At 44.7% G+C, this 22,393-nt stretch overlaps 1 protein-coding gene across 2 annotated transcripts in view; it reads right to left on the bottom strand.

The window, feature by feature from the left end:
* Window positions 1-21,802, bottom strand: part of LOC139926056 (histone deacetylase 4-like) — a 64,683-nt gene extending 42,881 nt beyond the window's left edge. The window contains exons 1-3 of one of the 2 annotated variants that reach the window (XM_071917639.2): window positions 21,679-21,802; window positions 18,913-19,250; window positions 4,644-4,712 (exon numbers count right to left, since the gene is read on the bottom strand). In XM_071917639.2, coding sequence (XP_071773740.1) covers window positions 4,644-4,712; window positions 18,913-18,934 — 91 coding nt within the window. In that variant the 5' untranslated portion in view covers window positions 18,935-19,250; window positions 21,679-21,802. Of the gene's footprint in view, window positions 1-4,643; window positions 4,759-18,912; window positions 19,251-21,678 lie in introns of those variants that run through there. The other variant, XM_071917633.2, reaches the window with a different exon arrangement.
* Window positions 21,803-22,393: the final 591 nt, after the last annotated feature.

Raw genomic sequence — 22,393 nt, 5'->3', positions numbered from 1 at the left:
AATTAAATTATGTATTGGTTCAATGTCATCACAGATTTTGCCTGATGTTCTTTTTTGTGCCAATATTGCGCATTTCTCTCAGTTTGACATTACGGTTGCTTGTATTTCACAAGAATTTGGTGCATTGGTATCCGTGCATGTGCATGTGTGAGTGCATGTGTTGAGGCCGGTAGGCTTGTTGCTCAATCAAGGCGTTTTCTTATTGGAAATCCTCTATGCAAATGCTGCATCAGAATCACAAATCTTTCGCAGCGAAGATTTCAACACAGATTTCAGCAGCAACATGTTCGCATCAAAACGGATTGTGAGAAATTCATCTTTTTTGTGCATGTATGTGTGCATTTTATATATGATTAAGATCATAGTAAGCTCAATCAAATGCATTACAGTTACAGTTAATTTCAAATCAATATTATGCATGATTGACTATCGAGAAACCAGCTCTCTCAAATCTCCCTCACCCAAGCCCCGATCTCTAACCTTAAAATAGTGAGAGCCAACAGAATGTCCTGATTTCACTGTTCTTCTCAGTACACACACACACACACACATACACACATAAACAGAACAAAACACACCAAGCCTGCAAATTAAAGCCCTGTTAGGTGCCCAACATGACCTGTACCAACCAGAAACATGCATGGGCATTTTACGGCTGGGCCTGTAAAAAAGACATTTATGGCCAATGAGCGGCCTATCGGAGCAGCCACTTGGCAAAGATAAACTCTGATATCAGCACATCTTTGTATACAAGCAGTGACGTCAAACACGTACCTCGGTTTACTGATGTGCGCCAGATAGAAGACAATATGGGCGCACTTGCAGTAAACCAAAACAAAGACAAACGTGCCGTCTCGGGGCAGACCAGAGTGAAGACTGGAAGTAGCTCTTACACAACTGGCAAGCCTACCTATATCAACACAGGTTTGAAGAGAGCAAGGAGTTTTTTTTCGACACTTGGATTCCACTCCAGTTTGTCAGATTGAAGGCATTTTCTCTGAATAAAGTTTTTTTTTTTCCCTACAGAATAGGATCTGAGACCTTGCTCAACCCAGCAAAGTAGTGTCTGCACACTAACTTCAAAGAAAAGAGGGGAAGGGAAATAGAGTAGAGACCTGACATCCCTGTTCCTATTCTCTTCTTTCCCTTTTAGCATCTGAAAGAGCCTCCTTAAGCTTGATAAGGAGCATTTCAAGCGTGAGAAGGAAATCTCCACATGACAATGACATAATTCACGATTGATTTGCACAACAGTCTCTCCAATCCGCCACGCTCTTATGCCACTCCAACAGGTTATTCCATTCTCCGGCAGCGTCGTTTCTCAGGTGCGTTCATCAGGGTCACACACTACCTCTTCTATCCCGCCTGGTTTTCAACCTCCCCTTCTGCTCCATCTACGAACTTTCACACTCATCCCCCTTCACCACCTTTCCCTTTCGGCGTGCGCTTCTCTCCTCACGACCCCTTGCCCTCCTCCTTTCCTTTGGAGTTCTCGCTCTATCCTTACGCCCTACGCCGCCTCCTTCCCTTCCACTCCCTGCCCTGTCCTCCGGCCCCGCTCTGCCTCCTTCCCCACTCGGTAGCTCCCTCCCACCTTTCTTCCCTCCATCTCCCCGCAACAAATCACAATCTGTTTACAACCCCTCGGGCGCACTCCACAACTCTTCTGGCTCCAATTGCAGATCTATTTATACCAGACAATGCAGAGGACTGGCGTCTCTGATTTGAGAGTCGTTTCGCCGAGTGGATATCCCATGGTCTGATTGCCTGGGCTCTACACTCGTTAGGCTTAATAGATGTCATACTGAGCCGAGCAGAGCGGTTCTGGGCGTTCTTGGTAAAATGAGGCTGAGATCTTTTTTGTTTTAACCATGCTAAGCGATGGCAAGGGAGACAAGATGTTCTGCACAGGGTTTCACAGTGAATTTAGCAGGAGAGTGAGATGAGAGGCAACAAGTAGCGCATCTGTTGATGATGGAAAATAGCTGAGGTCGGGTTGCTGAGTGGTCTCCGAGGGTGGGTTGGGTTCACATCGGCCTACGTTACTGTCACCCGCTCACTCTCACAGTAGCTGTTATGAATTAGAACAGGAGTTTTGCCTCCGCGCAAGAAAACGTCTTGGACACGATGGGGACTTATGCCTTTCCTTGTTATTAGCTTACAGCGAAGACAGATAGTAGCCCAGATTCGGAATGACACCGCAACCTCTTGAAAACGAGACAGGAGGCCAGACACAGAAGCAGAGACAAGGAGAGAGGGAGGGAGGGAGGGCGTGACGGAGGGACGTGTCTAGGTGCAGCAAGCCTTGTTCTTCCAAAACATGCTCCGGCTTGTCCCGGTGCCGGTGACGTCATACACCGGTCTGCAGCGCCGCAGCTCAAGAGGAAGGAGACGGGTGAGTGCGAGACGAAGACTTGAGACGTGAGACGGAGAGGGCAGAGACGTGTGAAGGCTGAGCTGCCATACGTGCAGAAGTCCACCTCTGCCTTTGGCCCGGGACTTACCTAAGGTGTAGCATGGCATCGCAATGCCTGGGTTGAAGAACAGAGGAATAAAGGATGGAAAGCAAAACATAACATACACCATTTGGTGAACACTTTTATCCAAAGCAGCTTACAGTACCATGCGTGCATACATTTTAAGCAGGGTCAGGTGAACCCCTGGCCCTGGCACTCGTAGCACCATTTTCCACATCAAGAATTGACATCAAAGAGGCAGGATTACCATGGCCAATCCTAATGGCCGGTACGCTCCAAACCAAGCCTTTTAGAAAACCTATTTAAGCATCCCCACCCTTGTCATTAGGTCGCAATATGGCCAAAACCAATCGTAGCAAAAGGTCAATGGGTCAAGAAAGGAGAGTCGTTCAAAACAGCCAGCAGTTGTTTTTGGTCAAACTTCAATGACGGAGTGCTTTGTGTGAAACCAAAGTCAGGTGTTTACTTTCCCGAGGGGTCATGACTGCGGCCCTGCAGGTGCGGCGACCACGGGTTTGCATCCCAAAAGAAAGGACTGTGTGTTGTGTGCTTAAACGCTCCCACTGGCGTCTAATTACATTAAGGACAGGTGACGAAGCATTAGGAACTTTGACTAACATAATACGTTTTTTTTTACAAAGCGCACTGCATATGCTGTTAGTCAGGGGGACTCTCTTCACTTTGGGAGGAGCACGTCCAAACGGTCTGGGTCGCAGACACTATCTGACTGGAGGCCCCAACTCTGTATCCAAGACAACAGATTTCAAGAATATCTTATGAAGGCACTCCAGTGAATTTCAATATTTTACCAAGTAGCCCGAGGCATGTAGAAAATAACCCCAACAACAACAACATGAGAGGACGTGTGCAGGCTAAAAAGGTTCGGGGCAGGAGGAGGACGCTTTGGGTCAAAGTAAAGAAGCGAGCGAGTTGTTTTTTTTCGCTCTTCCTCAGCAACAGGCTGGCTGAGCTTGGTAAATTGCTCTAGTGTTAAGCAGCACCTTCCTGCTCACTGCTGCTTCTTTGGGCCACAAGAAGGATGATAGAAACAAAAAGCTAGAAAGGGGGGGGGGGGGGGGGGGGTGCATTAGGAATTGCACTTTTACCATTTTCATTCTTTTTTAAAGGGTAGAATCCAAATTGTATTCTGTGGTGAAAAATGAAATGCACAGGACAGTTTAGGCTGGCTCATTATGGAATTAGGTTATGCATTATGCATACATTACTTCAGACTGGCTTCTCCTTCAGATTACCTCATCTCCATCTGTCCCCCTTTCATTCCTTTATTCTCTGCTCCCCCTCTATTGCCTCTCTCCCTTTTCTCTCTCTCTGCTCCCTCCTCTGCATTCTTCCTCACTTCTATTATTAACATCTCCATTTTCATTGGAGGTTCAGAAAGCTATGTCAAGGTAACACTTGGCGATACCTTGATTGTGTCACAGCAAAGGAGCTGGAATACTTGCAGTCGAGGGGGCTTCAGAGCCCGAAACCCATTTTTTTCAATATTTTTGGTCCCACCAGTAGATAAGAGGTAGCTCAACAAAACTTATTTGTTTTGGGACTACCAAACCGTCTCAGGGACTTGCATGGAAAATGCATCACCCAGATGCACGATTGCTTGTATTGCTCTATATTTTTGGAGGGCATTCCTCTTGAGAAATCCAAACAGTTTCACATAAACAACAGTGTGCCTACATTTGGGCCACTCACTCTCCATTCAGCAAAACTGGATTGCTATATTTAACTGCATAAACCCATTGCACAAGACTTGAGGGACGAGTAAGCATGGATCCCTTTCCAAACCCGTCTGAACAAAAGCCTTTTAACTATTCCAACTAGATGAACTATATTTGGGAGTTGCAATGGTCACAATACTGTAACGATAACATTTCACTGTTTCTGAAGTGAGGAAACTTGCCAAAATGTGTTGCAGTCAATGCACTGAGCTTTTACAGCTGGAATTATAATTGGAATGAAACACTCATGACAAGCGGACACATCCTAGGAAGAACACCTATGCATGCAAAGTCGCACAGGATGTGGTTAACAGTGAAATCACGTAGGTGCACAGACACAGGCAATGGTTTACAGAGAAGCATGGGCATGCACACACACACACACACACACACACATACACACACACACACACACAGCTCCCTGTCCTACCTGTTGGGATGTGGTTGAGCGCCGATGTCTTGAGAACCTCCAGCGGCTGATCCTTGCCCAGGATCCCCTCTGTGGGAGAGAGAGAGCACTCCGCTTCAAATATGGTCCGCAACATTGAGACAACCTTCCAGCAACCAACCTGCTAACCAGCCAGTCAAGAGTACAGTCCACAGCGGGCTTCAGGTCATCCGCACGGCCGCGAGCACGCACCGCGGCGCCGTTACCGCCACCTGAGCGACCGGTCGATTCATGGCCACTGAAAAGAGCGAGGCTGAATTGTGAAATCGCAGAGAGAGAGAGAGAGAGAGAGAGAGAGAGAGAGAGATCCTCGGCTGCGCGGCGGGCAGAGGTGCGCTAAAACGGGCGAGATATCTGACGGCAGAATGACAAGGGAGCAGCCTTCATCGGCGGCGTGTGCTTGTGTGTGCTTGTGCGAGTTCAGTGTGCGAGAGGAGGGATGTTGGGGCTCGACTGATACTGCCTGTGCTCAGCATAGCAAATGTGGCTGGCAGCAGCGGTAGAGAGGGATAAGGGGGGGATGGAGAGGAAGAGAGGGGGGAGAGAGGTAAAAATAGCTCACCCTTTTGTGTATAACGGCACATACGGAGCACGCACACATACACACACATACAGACACAAAGACACAGTGCTGTTGCTGTGCTTCTCTCCTGTGTGTGAGTGTGTGTGTGTGTGCGTTTCTGTGGGTGTGTATGCAAGTGTGTAGGCTGTAATTATAGTGGCAACATGAAAAGGCTTTTGTAGCTGCCGAGCCCTGGGAAGACATGGCTATAAAAAGCAGAGCGACAGAGAGGGGTGGTGGAGGAGGAGGAGGAGGAAGAGAAGGAGGAGGAGGAGGAGGAGGAGGAGGAGGAGGAGAGGGAGGGGGCATCGGGGGAGAAAGGGAAGACAGAGGTAAGGAGGGAAAGCAGGAGAAGGAGGCGATGGAAAGATGGAGGGAAATGAACGAAAAACAGCGCAAAGGGAGGAGAGAGGAAAGGATAAGGGGGGGGGAACGAGGATGGAATTGACATGCATTACGAGTGCACACAAAAGCTACTGACACACACACACACACACACACGTACATAGAAGTGTATCATAAGCACCTCATCTATACATACAGGATATTGTACACATGGCTTAAAGGCATCTGAGGCACACAAACATGCGGTTATTCCTTTGGATGGGAGATGAAAACCCATGTAAAATCCCTTTGGAGGAATAAAGCAGAGGAAAACAGGCTAGCGTCTCACTGTGCACGATCTATTTCTGGAATTCTCTCCGGACCAGACTGGCACATACACACAGACACACACACACACACTTAATTAGCCGTGAAGCTTGAGGATGCATTGTGCACTGATTATCCTGTATGTGTGTGTGTGTGTGTATTCGTCTCACACCACCTTTGCATGAATGGCTGCACCTCTGATGCACCAATCCCTGTGAGGACTTGGGTGTGGACAGGAACATCACGTTTGGTCCTGCTCAAACATATCTCAACATACTGAGTTCATTTACCTACAGCCTCTCAGCAACGGTTGCCAGATACTGCTGCCTGCTATATAATAATAAGCAAAAAAAACCCCACTCAAAACAGGTGCCATTCAAATACTTTTCTAAGGCGTAATTCTGTTCCCAGGGTGGAATCTATTCAACGATTGGTGGCGCAGGTCTCCATCCGCAATCCCATACACATACACAGTGACAGGCAGTATGTAAAAGGTGAGGAAATATGCAGGGGCAGACAGGTAGTCACTCACACACATCCCCACACACCCCTGCTTCTCCAAAACAAACACATTCACGCCAATGATAGTTGATATCTCTCGACTAGCCTATTCAAATGACCCAACAAGCACATGCTGCTGGGTTTTGCAATGGAAATGAGGTGCGTCCATGTGGGTGTGTAATGTGTGTGTACGTGCATGTAATGATGACACCTGCGGCTTGGAGTAATTCTACGCCGGTTTTGCACAAATTGATAGCAGAGCTTTACATCTCCGACTTAAGTGTGGGTTATTAGGGGGACGGCCGTCTTTGTCTGTGGTTAGTCAAACAAAGCATATAGGCTTTCACTCCAAACCGCACCGGCTGATACCTGAGACACACATGGAGGGAGCACAGGTGTGCGTGCGTGTGTGTGTGTGTGTGTGTGTGTGTTCACGTTCGTAAGAGTCAGGGAGCGAGAGAGACCAGGAGGGAAAACGAGGGAGATCAACGCAAAGGGGAGCGTAATTAAGCAACAAACCACATACACAACCACCGCACACTTGCAGAGGAGAAGTGCCCTACACCTTGGCAACAGGGTCCATCAATCTTGAATGTAGCCTAGTTACCCACCAGCCCCCTCCTCCCTCCCTCCCTCTCTTTCCCTCTCTCTCTCTCTCTCCATCCTCCTCTCTTCTTGGTCCCACTGGGCAAGCATCGGGAGACGGGGAGCTATAAATAGCCTCGGCTAGCCTCGGGCGGAGAGTCAGTCAACTCGAGCTAATGCAGCTAGCGCTCGTCGCAAAAACACGCATGTTATGATCGGCGCTGTAAATGGAGGGCAAGGATACGGGAGTAACAAGCAAACCAAATGGTGGAGAGAGAGCTTTGTCTGCTGCGTTTGCTGCTGCAGATCGGGCGGGCTTGAAACAATGTTGGCGTGGACAGCATACGTTGACAGAGGCCTTTGTTATCTAGGAGAAATTAGATGTTGTCTGTCTGTGGCGTTTACAATGAGAAGGAGAGAGGGAGGGAGAGAGGGAGAGAGAGAGAGGAAGGATGCTCCAGTCTCATTACATTCAGTTCACTTCCGTTCTGGGCGCTTCGTCCAGGGTGACTCCAGCGAACAAGGTGAACGGGACAGGAACAATACGATTAATCAAACACGCCTCTCCTTGAAGAGCCACTTCCTCTGGGTCACAAATTTGCTTCCCGAGGGCGCCGGCTGACGTCACGGCGACTGATAAAAGAGAATGGGTGACCCCTGTGAGCCGCCGCCGGTTTGTGTCCCGCGAACCGTCGGAAACAACCATCTGACCCTCATTTCACGCTGGCAGAGTCAGAAAAACAAAGCCGTAATGCAATTTGGTTTGGCGTGAAAGTGCGTCTTTGTACTTCTGAGTGAATGCTGTCATTTGATATAAAATCACAAATGAGAGAACTGGTTATTAGACCGTGGGCGTCTGCTACACATCCAAAATGAGTTAGTTATTAACGAAGAGACCAACAATTAGGTAACTAACTAAAACTTCAGAGATGTTTTCTGAATTTTGGCTACAGATGGGATTGCCAGATTTATAAATTCACAAAACCAGATAATATACACTTGTCCATGAATGGGTGTAGGCCTCAGACTCAATTTATGGCTTATAATTTAAAAATTAACTGTTTTTCAGCATCAGCATTATGGCAATGCCCATGTTAAAATTGCAGATCAGATTTACGAATTTAATATGACTTTGTGACTGTTGGATAGGGGTTTGTATCTGCTTTATTAGCCTGAAAGCTTAGAGCTACTACTATTTTAAAAAAGCAATATGAGTATGAGATACACAGTGCAATGCTAGATCAAGAGCGAGTGGTCAAAACAAACTGGAGGTGGACAAAACTTGCCCAGAAGCCTAACAAGATTGTGTGATACTCAGCAGAGAAAAATCAGTGAACTCAATGAATGGTACACATTGCAGCCAAATTATTTTTTGGCTGGACATTTTCAAATCCATTCAGTATGTCTGATCGGACCTTGAAAATGAGACAGCCTCTGAATCAGTGACCCTCACCAAATCCTGATGCTGTTTTTTAACCAACAGTAGTTTATTTATATAAAACCAAACTGCCAATCTGAAATACAACTTGGACGATCTGCAACGATCAGACGGCTTATAAGATGGTTGCTACATATTTTTTATTTCAAAATCCCAGACGTTTTCTACATTCATTTTTGACTGGATTTCAAGATTTTGGTGTTCAATATTATGTGTGTTGGTAGTGGCTGGCCACAACACTGTGTGGGCTTTCAGATGTCCTTACCCTCTGGCAGCCATATTGGATGTCCTCAGCTCTTGGGCAACAATGGCTGAGACTTGCATTGTTTCTTTGCAGAATTGAATGGTTAATTTCTGTGCTGTTTTTGACTGGGAACTGATTATTTAATCACTGATAAATCTGATTTTGTGTTTAGCCAGCTTGTTAGCTAGCTAACCATAGTTGTTGCATAAAGATAGACCTAGTCTTAGACTTAAATGTGACTTTAAGTCAAACTTGCTATAGACACTTATATTTACCTGTTCCTACTACTACTTGATTGTTGTAGATCTCTAATGTGTTGTTTCTGTCTCTAAAGACTCGCTCTCTTCTTCAGGTCTTTCCAAAAACCAGAGATTTTCCATCTTTTATGAAACAGCTTTAGTATTTAAACTTCCCACTCTGACAGTTAGGCCGACTCGTTGCCATAACAACAAAGTTCTTAACTCAAGATGAGCCAGGGGGAAGGTGGCTAACTTTCCTACCTCAAAATAAGTCAGTCGTAATATTTAAGTAACAGGCAGTCTTAATTAGCCTAGTCCAACCTGAGAATCTAAGACCAGTCTAAGGCTTAGACTAGTCTTAAACTAGCTTTATGCAACTGTACCCTGGTCAGCTAACCATCACTCTTGTTGTTAACATATCTGATTTGTGCACTAGCTAACATAGATGGTAGAAGCTAGCATTAGTGCTAGTAGTCGCATGTTAACATTAACAGTTGCTTTGTTAAATTAAACTACTAGCTAGTTAGCTAGCTAACATTATGTGGAGTGGAGATAGAACCAAAAGAGCTAGGGCTAAAGAAAGTTTCCTATGTCACAGGAACCTAAATTTGAAGACAAAAGTATTTCATCAGACTATTCACTTCTACCTACAGCTGTACCTACCTACTGTGCAGACCTACACCAACACCACAACAGTCTTTTCTCCAGGTATATCTCTTTTTTTCTAGCTTCTAGTTATATAGTTATATATTTAGTCATTATTTGCGTACAGCCAATTTTCCAGTGAACCTCCATGATGGTGCGAAACGTGTTGCTAGGAGATTTCTGACGCCAACTGCAAAGCCTCTATAGCTGGGGATAATTCTTCACAACACCAAATACCACACTGTGAGATGACAGTTGGTCAACAACTACTGCATAGAAATGGAGTAATAGGAGTAATGAAGACTGAACAAAAATAGTTGTTTATAGTTTTCCAGACGTTTTTATGCATATTGCCCATGTTTCTAAGCATACTTAGATTGATACTTTTCCAACCATCCCAAACCTGCGCCGATACGATGAAAGCAATACTTGGGCCGGCCCAGACATCCATGTTGCGTGTCCAGCACTCTAGAGCAAACAACCACGGCGCTGTGTCAAAAGGCACAAGGATAGGGCTCGGAGGCGGCGGTGTAAACCGTAATTGCCGCTGACAGCTCGTTGGCAGAACACAGTGTATCCCGTTTCTCGGCTGGGACGGGACAAAAGACACAGGGACAAAAGATGCGTCCCGTTCCTTTCATTAGCTCATGTTCCCTCACTGCTGTCCCTGTCCTACTACCAATTAAAAACAGAGCTTTTCTAATGTACCGGGACAACCACCCTGTATAAAGGCCATGTTGAGGTGTTTGTTTTTGGAGGGGGATGGGTACGGCGGGGTGGGGTGGGTGGGTGCTGCGCTCCGTTTACACAAGGACAAAGCGGGGAGGAGGGTGGGTGGCGGCGGGGGTTGTTGCACAAGAGACCCCCCTGGGTTTGTTCTGGGATGGACTGTTACTCATGTTCAGCCAAGTTGGTGGCACATGGGAGGACAGAACTGACGAACTGTCTGGCTGGCATGAACCGCATCTCTGTTCACCAGATTCAGAGAGGGTGCGACATCGTGGGAACATCCCGCCGAGGCGGATTTTGCAAGTGGCCACAATTTCGTAATATAAATTTGTAGGATAGAAACGGCATGTCAGCTCAGCTGGACGGCGGACAAATGCGACAATACGGTTTGTCGGCAAAGGCCCGCGCTCGTATCACAATGACCGCCGCACAAAAGAGGCGCCGTTTTTTTGTCATGCATGCACTTGTCCCGGGCTCCATTTTTAGCCGCATGACACACGGCAACAACCGCTCAATCGTGAAGAGGAGAAGTCAACACGGGAGACCAAAAATAATGATTGTTTGTTCGCCATGCACGCACGTGCGCATATCTTGTGTGTGTGTGTGTCTATAAATAGACTCAGGGATAAGCCGGGCCCTCTTTATTGCAGCGAGAGAGCTTTTAACCCCTTCACCTCTGGATTTAAGCAGCGATGTGTGATTGCGTGCGTTTGGAGGAGGACGATGAAAAGGGGGTCATTGATTTCTATAATGGAAGGTGGGATGAGAGAAACGTAAGGTCAAAGTAGAAACCAAACACTTTCTCATTTCTTTTTAAACCTTTACTTATCCCATGACAGTTGAGAAGGCAGGCTTGTTTCCAGCAACAGCGCCGCTACACACTCAGAGTTACACACATTCCCACCTGAGAGCTGCCCAGTACAACTGCAGTCTTGTTGTTTTATCACTGAGCTGCACCACCGGAACAGTTGCGGGTTAAGTGTCTCGCCACTGGTGGTTGTTGAGGGAAGGAAGAGTGTTTCTCAGTCACTTTCCCCACCTACCAGCCGGTGCAGGGATTTGATCCGGTGAGCTTCCGGTCACAAGTCCACATCTTAAATCTCTAGGCTACCGCCGCCACATTAACAGCGGCAGGTCTAATAAAAGGCGGATCGGCAAGATAGACTTCGCTCTACCTAGGCCTAAAGCGTTACACCCCTAGAAGTGTGTGTACACTGTGCTGCAGTGTTTATCAAAGACAAGGGTGAGACCCAAAGTTGGTTTGGGGGAGGCAAAAAGTGGGTCATCTAATTATACTGAAGAAATTAGCATCCAAAGCTATCAAAGATGACAATCCAAAACAGTGAGGGAAAAAAGCAGGAGGAACGTGGGTGAACAGGAATTTCTATGTAGAAATGAACGGTAATTTAATATCTCAAAATCCTGAAATCCTACGAAAAAAAAAAAAAAATCATATCCCTGAGCAAAATCTTTTTGAATCCCTGCCATTTAAGATAAGGCCAAACACAAGACTGTAGTAGGCTGATAGTGCAAGAGCAGGATGGATTTTATTAGAGTAGCCTGCTTAATAACCTGCAAGATTAGTTTTTGAGAACAATTACTTTGAAAATATGGGTCCCAGGCAGAGCAGGCAATCACCCACCGCCAGTATTTTTTATCAACACTTGAAATGGGACTGTGAAGACGGACAGGGAAATGCGGTGAGAGAGATTTGGCAGCATAGCGTGAGCTGGGACTTAAATCCAAGCGGTCACGAGTATCGGGGTCTGAGTATTAGCAGGCTAAACCCCCATGACACCCATAGGTCCTGTTTTCTATAGGTAAAAAATTAGACATGTTTCTCTATACATGTGTGTGTGCATTTGTGTGTATGCACATGTTTGTGTATATGTGACACAGTTTCATGTCCCGTGTGTCTCTTTGCTCACATCAGCAAGTGCAACCTGTACACCAGGGTCTCTCTCTCTGTGTGTGTGTGTTTGTGTGTGTATAGACTTCTCGATCCTGTCTGCTGCTCTGTTTACGTCAGCAGCTGTCCCTCACCATCCCCGCCAAAACTCCCTACAGACGAGGTAAAAAAACAAAACAATTTGCACACACAATTACTGTACAATGACTGACAGAAGATTGATATAAAAGAAGTGAAATAGTTGCAGCCCTCATCCAATGTTCTGATATAAAACCTGATTTCGATCTTCACCTGTTGGACATAGCGTGGTTTTTGCTAGCCACACAAGCCATGATTACGCTTCCAGTTTTCAAATTGGAAGTCAGAAAAACAACATGGGAATTGTGAGGCAGATCTTCCACAAAATCAATAGCTAGTTAAGGCAAAAGCTTAAAGGATAACACCGGTGTTTTTTTTTAATAAATTTGTGCCAGTTGTCTAGGTTGTCCCTCTCCTTTCCATTCTTCCTGGTTTGTCTGCACACAGTCAGCGTAGTCGGAGATATCAGCGCTCGTTTTCCTCCTTTCGGAAAGAGCCATTTGCTGCCATTCATTCTTATACAGTATGAAGAACAACTTCCACAGAGCGAGAGAATCCATCACAGTACACACGAAGGCTTCATTTGGTTCGGTCCAAGTTTCTGTTTTATCCTTAAATCATTGTGCCCGAGTTCAGTGTTTTCATACGTACACAATGTAAAGTTTGTATTTCGAAAACGCCAAAAAATGAGTAAATGTTAAAAGAAATCGAATTACATACGCCATGCATTGCAAAACGACTGGAGGAAATGTCAACTAGACATATGCAGAAGTAAATGGGTCATAATGCTAAATGGCACCGGTATTCTCCTTTAACCCAGTCTCCATAAAGTCATCTAAAGAGTGCGAATCAATCTAAAGAGGCAAGCAGACCCTGTGAGAGCCGATCCTGAGTCCAGATTCTTGACTAGCTTGTGAAAAGCATAAATTACTACTCTGTATATGCTCAGCAGTATAGCAAGAAGTGCCTAAGGCTCGCACAGAGACTTATCTAATCTTGGGACCCAGCCCAAGTGAGTGCGATCTTCTGACCCTAATAATTGGAGTGGTTTTTTTTGTATTTTCCTCGCAATATTGTTATGTTACAAGGCTGCAAAATGTTAGAAAATCTTCCACTTGTAACCTAGATACCGCTGAGCCTTCGAGGAAAGGAGCAGTGTGTCAAGTTCACCGGTTCAGAGCCATAAAAGGCGCTCACGCCCACACACAGACCCAGCAAAATAAAGCAGTAAAAAATCTAATCTGAACACAGTTTGCTTCATGTTGTAGCAAAGCTTTTATCTTTGTCTGAATGGATGGTGCTCTTCGAATTTTGCTAATTTACATTCTCGTACGACAACGTGAAGTTCAAACTCCCCATTGACAAATAATCGCTTACCTATAGCCTCACTGTGTGCGTGTGTGTGTGTGTGCGTGTGTGTGCGTGTGTGTTGATGACTCATCTGCAGACCCAGTTCTTGCTCCAGTGGTAAACACTGTAGACTTTCCTGGAAAGCCCTGGTGCTTCTGACTAAGACAAAAACAAAGCGTTGCCTGGTAGTGGCATCACCTTCCCTCTTTAATAAGGTAACACCAGAGAAGGCTTTCTGCTTTTTTATTTTTTATTTTTTTGGAACAATGGCTTCATTTTAATTTACAGCATCAATGTTAGACTTTAGCATTTGGAACCAAAGCAGTCAGAAGATACTGACATGGATAATGAATATAGCTCAGTCCTTCCAAGTCAACAGGGAGATCATAACACAAAATCAACATTTCACATCTATATATGTGTTTTTATATTTATTAAATGATATATACTGTATATATAGATGCTTCTGTCCTATTCTGCTGTCTTTTGTTTTCATAGACTGTTTGTATTTATGTCCGTTGTGCAGCGGCTTCAATGTCTAAGACAAACTTCCCTGCAGGGACAATAAAGTTTGTTATCTTGACTTTTTTACAGGCGTCATCCATTTGTTTCTAATGGGAGAGTATGGTACACCAAACACAAAGAGGGGACTACACCAAACCACACACTTGTGGTTTGGTGTAGTCCCCTCTTTATCTGGATAGGGGCAGCCCAGATTGTCACCATATGACCTGATAAGGACGCTTGGCAAGTGACCACAACCACAGAGGGGCCCCCGAGAATCATGGGAAAGAAGCTAACACTGACATGAGGTCAGAAGTTGCTAGGTAAGGGATAATGCACAGCAAAATAAGCCCTGACAGGTTGAATCAATTGCAATAATGTCCAGCTGCCGCTTATTACACGGCTAATTACCAAAGACATTAATCATTTGACACAAAACATTCATTTCAATTCATTTTATTACAAGCTAAAATAACAATAACGTTTCCGCCACGAAATCGTTCAGCAGGACTATAAAACCATAGGAATGTCTGTAGCTAGCATCCATGATACATTATTGCTGAACTGTAACCATGGCAACGTAAACAAATCCAGTAAGATTGCCATTCACTCTCTATAACAAGCAATCAAAAATATTCCGCGCTCTGATTAATAAATTAAAAGTGACATATAGCATATAACATATAGTACAAGTAAAATCCTCCATGTTTCTCACCTCGGTTAGCCGTTAGTTTGTCTGCAGTAACGTCTTTTTTTAAGGTGGCGCCACTTAATTTGATTAGAAATCAACAAAATCGACCCAACTTCTTGACTGCGGAGTGATATGATTAGATGTGAAACAGGAAATAACAGACCTCAGAATGCATTCACTGGCCAATCAGAACTGAGTATTCAACAAAGCCATGTAATAACAGGTCAGACTGTGGTGTGAATCTGTGTGTGTGTGTGTGTGTGTGTGTGTGTGTGTGTGTGACAGACTAGCTGTGCAGGTAGCGCAGACTACTTCAGATTTTGTGAATACACTTTAAGCCTAACTGATCTCGACTGATTCATTCATCCTGAACGTGACATTTAAGAAAACCGCCCCGTTCAACACAACACAGCCGACACGTTAGCTTAATGCTAAGCATAAGTGTAGAACAAATGTCGCCGGCTAATATGCTAAAGCCCTCAGTACACAGAGTAATCACTTCTCTGCAAACACTCCAGCCTGTTTGCAGATATGCCCATAAAGACTGATGTGAGGGCCTTATCAGCCTGACCCCCTTTTCTCTGGGAAATATAAACCCGACAAAGTGTTTCACATTTCACTTTTCTAGGAAGAGATTTATGGTAAATGATATTTAATCTAAAAATCCCACTGCTGCTGTAATAAAGAAAATGAGTAAGTCCTGGATCAAAAACGTGCGTGCTAGTAAGCTCATTACAGATTATAAAAATGGTTCATAACATTACAGTAGCACACAGGCAGGCACGCACACACACACACAATCAGGAGGGCAAACATGCGGGTTCACACACACACACACACACACACACACTGAAGGCTTTATTTAGAAGGCTGGTAGATGATTGGAAATAACTATGAAAGGCAAGCTCAAAAAAGTGCAGCAGCATTGGATCACACTGCAAATATGAGAGTGCAACAAAGCTGCGGACCTGAACCTCACGTTGTTTACCTTGTTTACATTGTTTACCTCGAGAAAAAAGCCAATGTTGCTCAACTCTCGATGCAACATGAAGCCACTGGATCATTTCTCCACAGCACCATCATAACACAGAAATCTGAGTCCTGACGCGTCTCCAAAACAGGATGCACACCTTATTCCTGTCAGTCAGAAGTCCCGCCCACTGCCGCTTCCTTGCGGTTTGAACGTTTTAACGACAAAAAACACACAGTGACCTTTGCGACATGCCTGAAGAAGGGTCATTTCTCCTCATTTTGTGTCTTTAAATGCTTTTACGTTGCCTGGTTTCCATTTTCTTATGCACCGGTCACCAATAACACTCAAGTGCGGACCTAAGCTGCCGTTCAAAAAGGAAAACGAAAAGCCCAAAATCGACGAAAATCACATATTATGTCGTTTTGGGTTTGGCCCTCTAGTGGGAAGCAGACTGCTGAGGTTCCACTGTGGAGAGGAGAGGCAGCGGAGGGCAGGGTGGGAAATTAAAAACAGCCAAATCCTATTATATTTCGACTGCAGTTGGTAAGTTTATCTGCTCTACCAGCCACTTTGGCAGACGACAACAATCGTTTAGAGGTCCTATTATGGTCTGAAAGTCCAACTGGCTGCTAAAATAGTAAAAGTAGCTGGTGAATTTGGGGGTTTTACCTGCCACTGCGGCCTGTGGGCAATATAAAGTTAAGTTTCTCACCTTGGTTGTTGGACAATAATTCAATATTATCATTCATCGTCTTTCGGTCGGATCGTATCGAATGAAATGTTGATATTGAGTTATTGTGATTGTGAATTCTGTTGTCTACATTAATGATTAAAGGCAAATGCAACTTAAAATCTCCCACAAAATGAGATCTGGCACAAATTAGGGAACACTATTTGAAAATGACATCATCATACTTTATATTACCATGCAGCAGAGCAGGGCAATAATTCTATATTATCGTTTAACGTCTTTCAAAAGAAACATATTGTAATGAAAGTTATCGTGATACACAATTCTGTTGTCTACATTCACGATGAAGGGCAAATAAAAATCTGTCACAAAATGATCTGAAACAAATTAGGGAATATTACTTACATTACATTTCAACGCGAGGAGCACCAAGCTGATCATTTAACATGCGATTTTGCATATAGCAGACACCGTTAACTAAATAATTTCTCAGGATTAGCGCGGTATTAATTTTGTCCAGCTGCGGGGCAGAGGAGCGAGCGCGGCCGGGCATTAGAGCCGACTGTCTGATGATAACTGTTGAGCCGCCTTAATCCCGGCTTGATCTAACAACCTAATGCGCTCGGCCTCCAGCCTCGGCGGAGAGGAGCGACCGGCCTTCTGTGGACAAAGTGTTAATATCTTCCTATAAGGAGGCCCTGGAAAGGGAATTAAAACACCACAGACACACACACACACACCTCCCCAAACACCCCTGTCACCCTCTGTGTGTGCGTGTGTGTGTGTTTGGTGACGGCGTCCCTCGGGGCCCGGCGGTTACCTCAGCAGTGGTATTTATAGTGCACACACTCCCAGGTGTACAAAGTAAACACGGTGGACACTGTCATGCACCACACACACACACCAGGCCAGGGAACTAACCTTTTCATCCACCGGCCGCTTGTTTAATAATTTATCAGTTCGCTAAAACCAGAGCCAAATTTTTTTAAGAGTAGAGCTTCTACACTGCAGTTGATTAGGTGTCAAAGCAGATGGGGAAGTAGTAGAGTTAATCAGGTTGTGTTATGGACTTTTCCCTCGCTCTCCAGAGCCCATTCATATTGAATCAAGGCTATTTTCTCACTAGCATTATCCAATTAACATCCGTAAGACGTGATGAAAATTCTTTACTGTGTTTTCAGCGAGCCGCGATCCGTCTATGTTCATAATCAAAACGCTCACATCTATCAATACGGGAGATGTAGCGGCAGATACATTTCTCTTAACGCGGCTATTGATGAGCTTGACTCTCATTACTCCACACATGACATGTTACAGACTTGCCGATGCTTCCCAATACGTTTCACCAGCAGCGACAAATCAGTGTTTCTTTCTGAGGACATTGTCAGTGTCGAGGCCTGGTTGATAATGAAGATGAGGGGGGAAACACACTACAGGATTTCATCACCTGTCTTTCTTTTCTAAATTAAACATCAGAGTTGCTGTCATTTGTCACAACTACAACAATACTGATACTTTTGGACTAAAGTCACCGATGGCCATTTTGTGCCGATATTCAATATCTCTAAATTTTATTTTCATGTAAAAAATTGCAAATATTCAGTGTTTCCCTCAGAATTTTATTCTTATTACGTTGGAAAAGCCTCTGAAACAGCATTCAGACCATCATGGGACACTAAAAACTGGGGAAACAATTAGATGAATACATAAAATGTCCAAAGAATAGAACATTTCATTGCAGGTTTTAAAGAATGTTTATATGTAGCCGTGGTCAGGGTGGAATCTGCATCAAAGCAGTGAACCACATGACTGTTGATATCTGATATTCACTAAAAGGCCAATATGAGCCATAATATAATCAGTCTAACCCCACTATCTATGGTCAAGTCAAGATTTGACCCAATTACCCCAGTAAAACATGATATTGTAACTTTAGCTTGCACGGCAACTTAGTGCTTAATTAGATCAAGAAATGTGAGTGAAATTTAGCTTGTCTCCAGCTTAAAGTCACAAGGAAACAGCATTTTGAGAGCATCTTCCTTCCTTAATGTGATGTATTTCCTGGTGAAACAGGATGTGGAGGCGGGACATAACGGGAGGTGGGATCACTCAAAAGTCTAAACCAATGGGAGATCAGTTAGGGGGAGAAAGGCAGGTTTTATTTGTTGGGAGGAGAGGAGGAGCGGGAGTTCTTATGTATGCCTCTTGGTGCACGATGATGTCACCGCTAAAGATTTTCCATTTTCCAGGAAGTACAACTAATGAGATTTTTATATAAAAATAAATTTTTTTGGCATAATATGTCAAATACGTGTATGGTATGATTGGATGAGCTAAAAAGGCGAACAAGTAATTTTTTCATTTGAGTGTGACTTGAAGCGAAACAGACTTCATGTTGAGGGTGCAGACAAGGACACAGGAGGTACAATGCTAATGACAGAGAGTGAAGTAAAGCCCTTACCTTGGTGGCTGTGTGATGTCATCGCTGACAGGCCGGTCCTGTGGGGAGTGGACGAGCTGGCTTGGTGTGTATTGCAGGACAGATGTGTGTGTGTTGTTTCTGCACGTGCCTATGTGATTTACAGGGCAGCGTTCAATCGACTGTTACGCTTCTCTGTGTGTGTGTGTGTGTGTGTGAGAGGACTGATCCGACACACAGTTTCAGGACGGTCCGCTCCGCAAGAATCCCTCAAGGTTGGAAGCAGGAACCGGACGTCCGCCAGCAGCCAATCCCCATGCGCCTTTGATTTGGGTAAATCCAATCAGGACGCCTCCTCGCTGTCTAGCACCGGTACCAACCTATCAGAGAGAGAATAAGAGGTATAACAGTATTTTAAGCTGTTCAAAACTATCTAAAAGTGTTAGTTTAACTCTGATGGGTGCGGACTTGGAGAAACTCTGGCATGGTGTTGATTTTTACACCCTCAGTTAAATTAACACTGTCGATTTTCCTCTGCATTTAGGCTAATAGGCATCTAATTGTAAGCCTTTTGATAACAGTAAACAGCTTACACAGTGCCGGAGGGGTATTTCGTGAAGCAGCAGCACCAAGTTAGCCGTAACAGTGTGACAAAGAACAGTCAAAAGTGAAGTTTTCAGTAATGAGTTAAATACATTTTGGATGTCGGTTCTCTTGCGGCTACAGAAACCGATGATTTCTCATTCTGAACCAGTTTTTCCTGGTAGTTTTTTAGAGTTATCTGGCTATAAAACCCCGCTTCTTGAAACACCCACCAGGTTCTTTGAGGTGAAATATTGTATACATGCAGATCCAACATCTCCGTCTCGTTCAATTCGACCTGAGAGGTTTGGCTTCAAGCTTACACCGCAAGACGCTGTAAACCAATCGGGCAATAAATCGTTCTTTTTGGGTCTGTGGCGCTCCAAAATTGGAAAAAAAAACATAACATGGAAAGAGTATGATGTATCATTTTCACTAGGATGGGTGAAATTTGTGTGAAACGGTCTATTTGGGGGTTTGAGCCTAGTCGGGATTTTGAAGGATCGTCCCATTCAAGATCCCAAAAGTCTCATCAGCAGAGCAGGAAGCCTTTTGATGACTGTTCTTTCCTTTGTTTTAGGGAATGATGATTGTTCATTTCTTTTGTTTGGGGAGAATAAATGATTGTTCTTTTCTTTGTTTCGGAGAGAGGAGCCTAAATTCATCGGGGCCTGGAGCAGGAGTGTCAGATGCAATCACGGCTCGAGCCCGAAAAACCAGCAAGTAGACTGCACCGCTACGAATGGAAGGGGTAAAAACTGCCCGAGGGCAAGGTGGGGTGGGGGTAGCGTGGGTGTGTGTGTGTGTGTGTGTGTTGGCGGGGGTCTCAGAGGTCCGCAGAGGCAGGATGGGTGTGGGTTGGGGTTGAGGGGAGGAGGAGGGGTGTGGGTCTCAAGACAGAGGGCCAGACAGTGCAGCCCGCGGGACAAATTGCCAAAAGTCGGTCACTGCACACACACTCACTTGTGCTTTGTGATGGGAAAAGGGGGGGGGGGGGGGGGGGGCGTGTGTGTCACGGGGAGTAGCTTACACTCCAGGGGGGATCCATGCAACACCATTCTCTCAGGGCATCTCATCTGTCCGTGTGTGTGTGCGCGTGCGTGTGTGATGTGTGTGTGTGCGTGTCCCAGGCCATTGTCCCTAAAAAGCGCTGGCTTGATGCAGGGTGACAGATCTGGGGAGACGACTCTGAAGCCCTGAAGCTCCGAAGTAAAAATAATAAAGAGCTGGAACAAAAAAAAAGGGGTTGGAACCAGTGAAGGAGTGGGAAAAATAACAAGCAGGGTGAACTGTGACCTCCAGTCGCTCATCATCAAATCACCAATATGAACAAAAATCTATTATATTACCAAAAAAAAAGCATCAATTTACGCTTTTAACCCCCTTCAAAACACCCAATCATCATATAACTTACACCAGTTTGACACAAGCTGCTATGAATTCATGAGTTTAGTCCAGTTTTCCCTCCACTACACCCTTAAAATAAAGTCACTAACATATCAAACAACAAAATCTAATATTTCTGACTATTATTAATCTCTTTGCACGGCTATGGGAGATTTTAAAACAGACATAATATGCTGCTTTGATGCTGCCACAGCTTCAACAACCCGTACGCCTCCATTCACAAAAAAAACAGAGATTGACGCATGCAGAGAATTACCACCGCCCATCCCGAACCATTCACACACACACACACACACACACACACACACACGCATACATTCACAAACATACACACACTTATACAGGCCTATACCTTAACTTTACGCTTTTATCTCGTCAATAACGCGGGTATAAGCCGATACATGCGTGCTGGCACGGCGTATATTGCATTAAAGCCTAAGGCCCGAGCGTGCACTAAAAATAGCTCTCCAACAATCGGCATAATAAATATCGCCTGTCCATTCTCTCCTATTGCCTACACACACACACACACACACACACACGCACGCACACTTCCCGCCCGCTACAGTGCAATAACCCGTAGTGGAAATACTATATGTTTGAAATGTGAGGGCATTCCCACTCGAAATAGCCAGGAATCCGACTCGGGTTTTGTTGCAGAAAGGGAAGCAGAGAGCGAGCCCAAGTGGAAACTTCAGCCGGACATTGTTTTGATGAATCCTGTGCATCGCATCCTTGCTGAATATCAACATCAAAAGAGGCGCAGCTCGGCCGCACATTTCCCCCCCCGAAGAGGACAGAAACAACACCACAGCTCACCTAGACGGGGCCCGCAGCCGGCCAGTTGTTCCCACATGTGTCCACAGTTTTATTTCTCGCCCATTTTAGTCGGGGTTTTCTCAGGACAGGGGGGCGAAAAAATTCATCTCCTGACAGATTCCGCCATACTGGATTTTTGTTACAGCGTCACATGGAGCGCCCCTGCATTTACCAGAGGCGGGGTTTGCCTGATGAAATTGTGATAATCTACTATACGAGCAATGATATGTGCGGCGGTGAGGGGGAACCGCGATTAAATTTGCACCAGGCGATCTGGATGAAAGGCTTGTTGTCTGTCCGCTGTGAATTTGTCTGTAAAATGAATAGAAAAGTCTTAAAGGGCGTGTCCTATAATGTAGGCCCATAGTAAAGTTATACCCTAAAGAAAAAAACACTATAATATTCCCATAATATTCCTATAATATTCCAGTAGGGACTTTCTGCGTGTCTGTGATAGTTTATAATAACATTATGCTAATATATTGTATTTTTTATCTCCTATAATATCCCTATAGTACTCCTATAGGGACGTGTCGTATCTCAATGGTACTCAATAATGCGTTTTTAATAACCATATCCTACTTTGTCTCCTATTCTATCATTATTACATTCCTATAATATTCTTATAGGAACTTATAGTGTGTCTATGGCACTCATTGGTGAGTTTATAATAACTGTATCCTAATTAATGGTATTTTTATCTCATAATTTCCCT

Source organism: Centroberyx gerrardi, chromosome 21 (assembly GCF_048128805.1).
Source record: "Centroberyx gerrardi isolate f3 chromosome 21, fCenGer3.hap1.cur.20231027, whole genome shotgun sequence".
Taxonomy (NCBI): Eukaryota; Metazoa; Chordata; class Actinopteri; order Beryciformes; family Berycidae; genus Centroberyx; species Centroberyx gerrardi.
The sequence above is the reverse complement of the archived record's forward strand: the minus strand, read 5'-3'. Positions and strand labels throughout refer to the sequence as shown.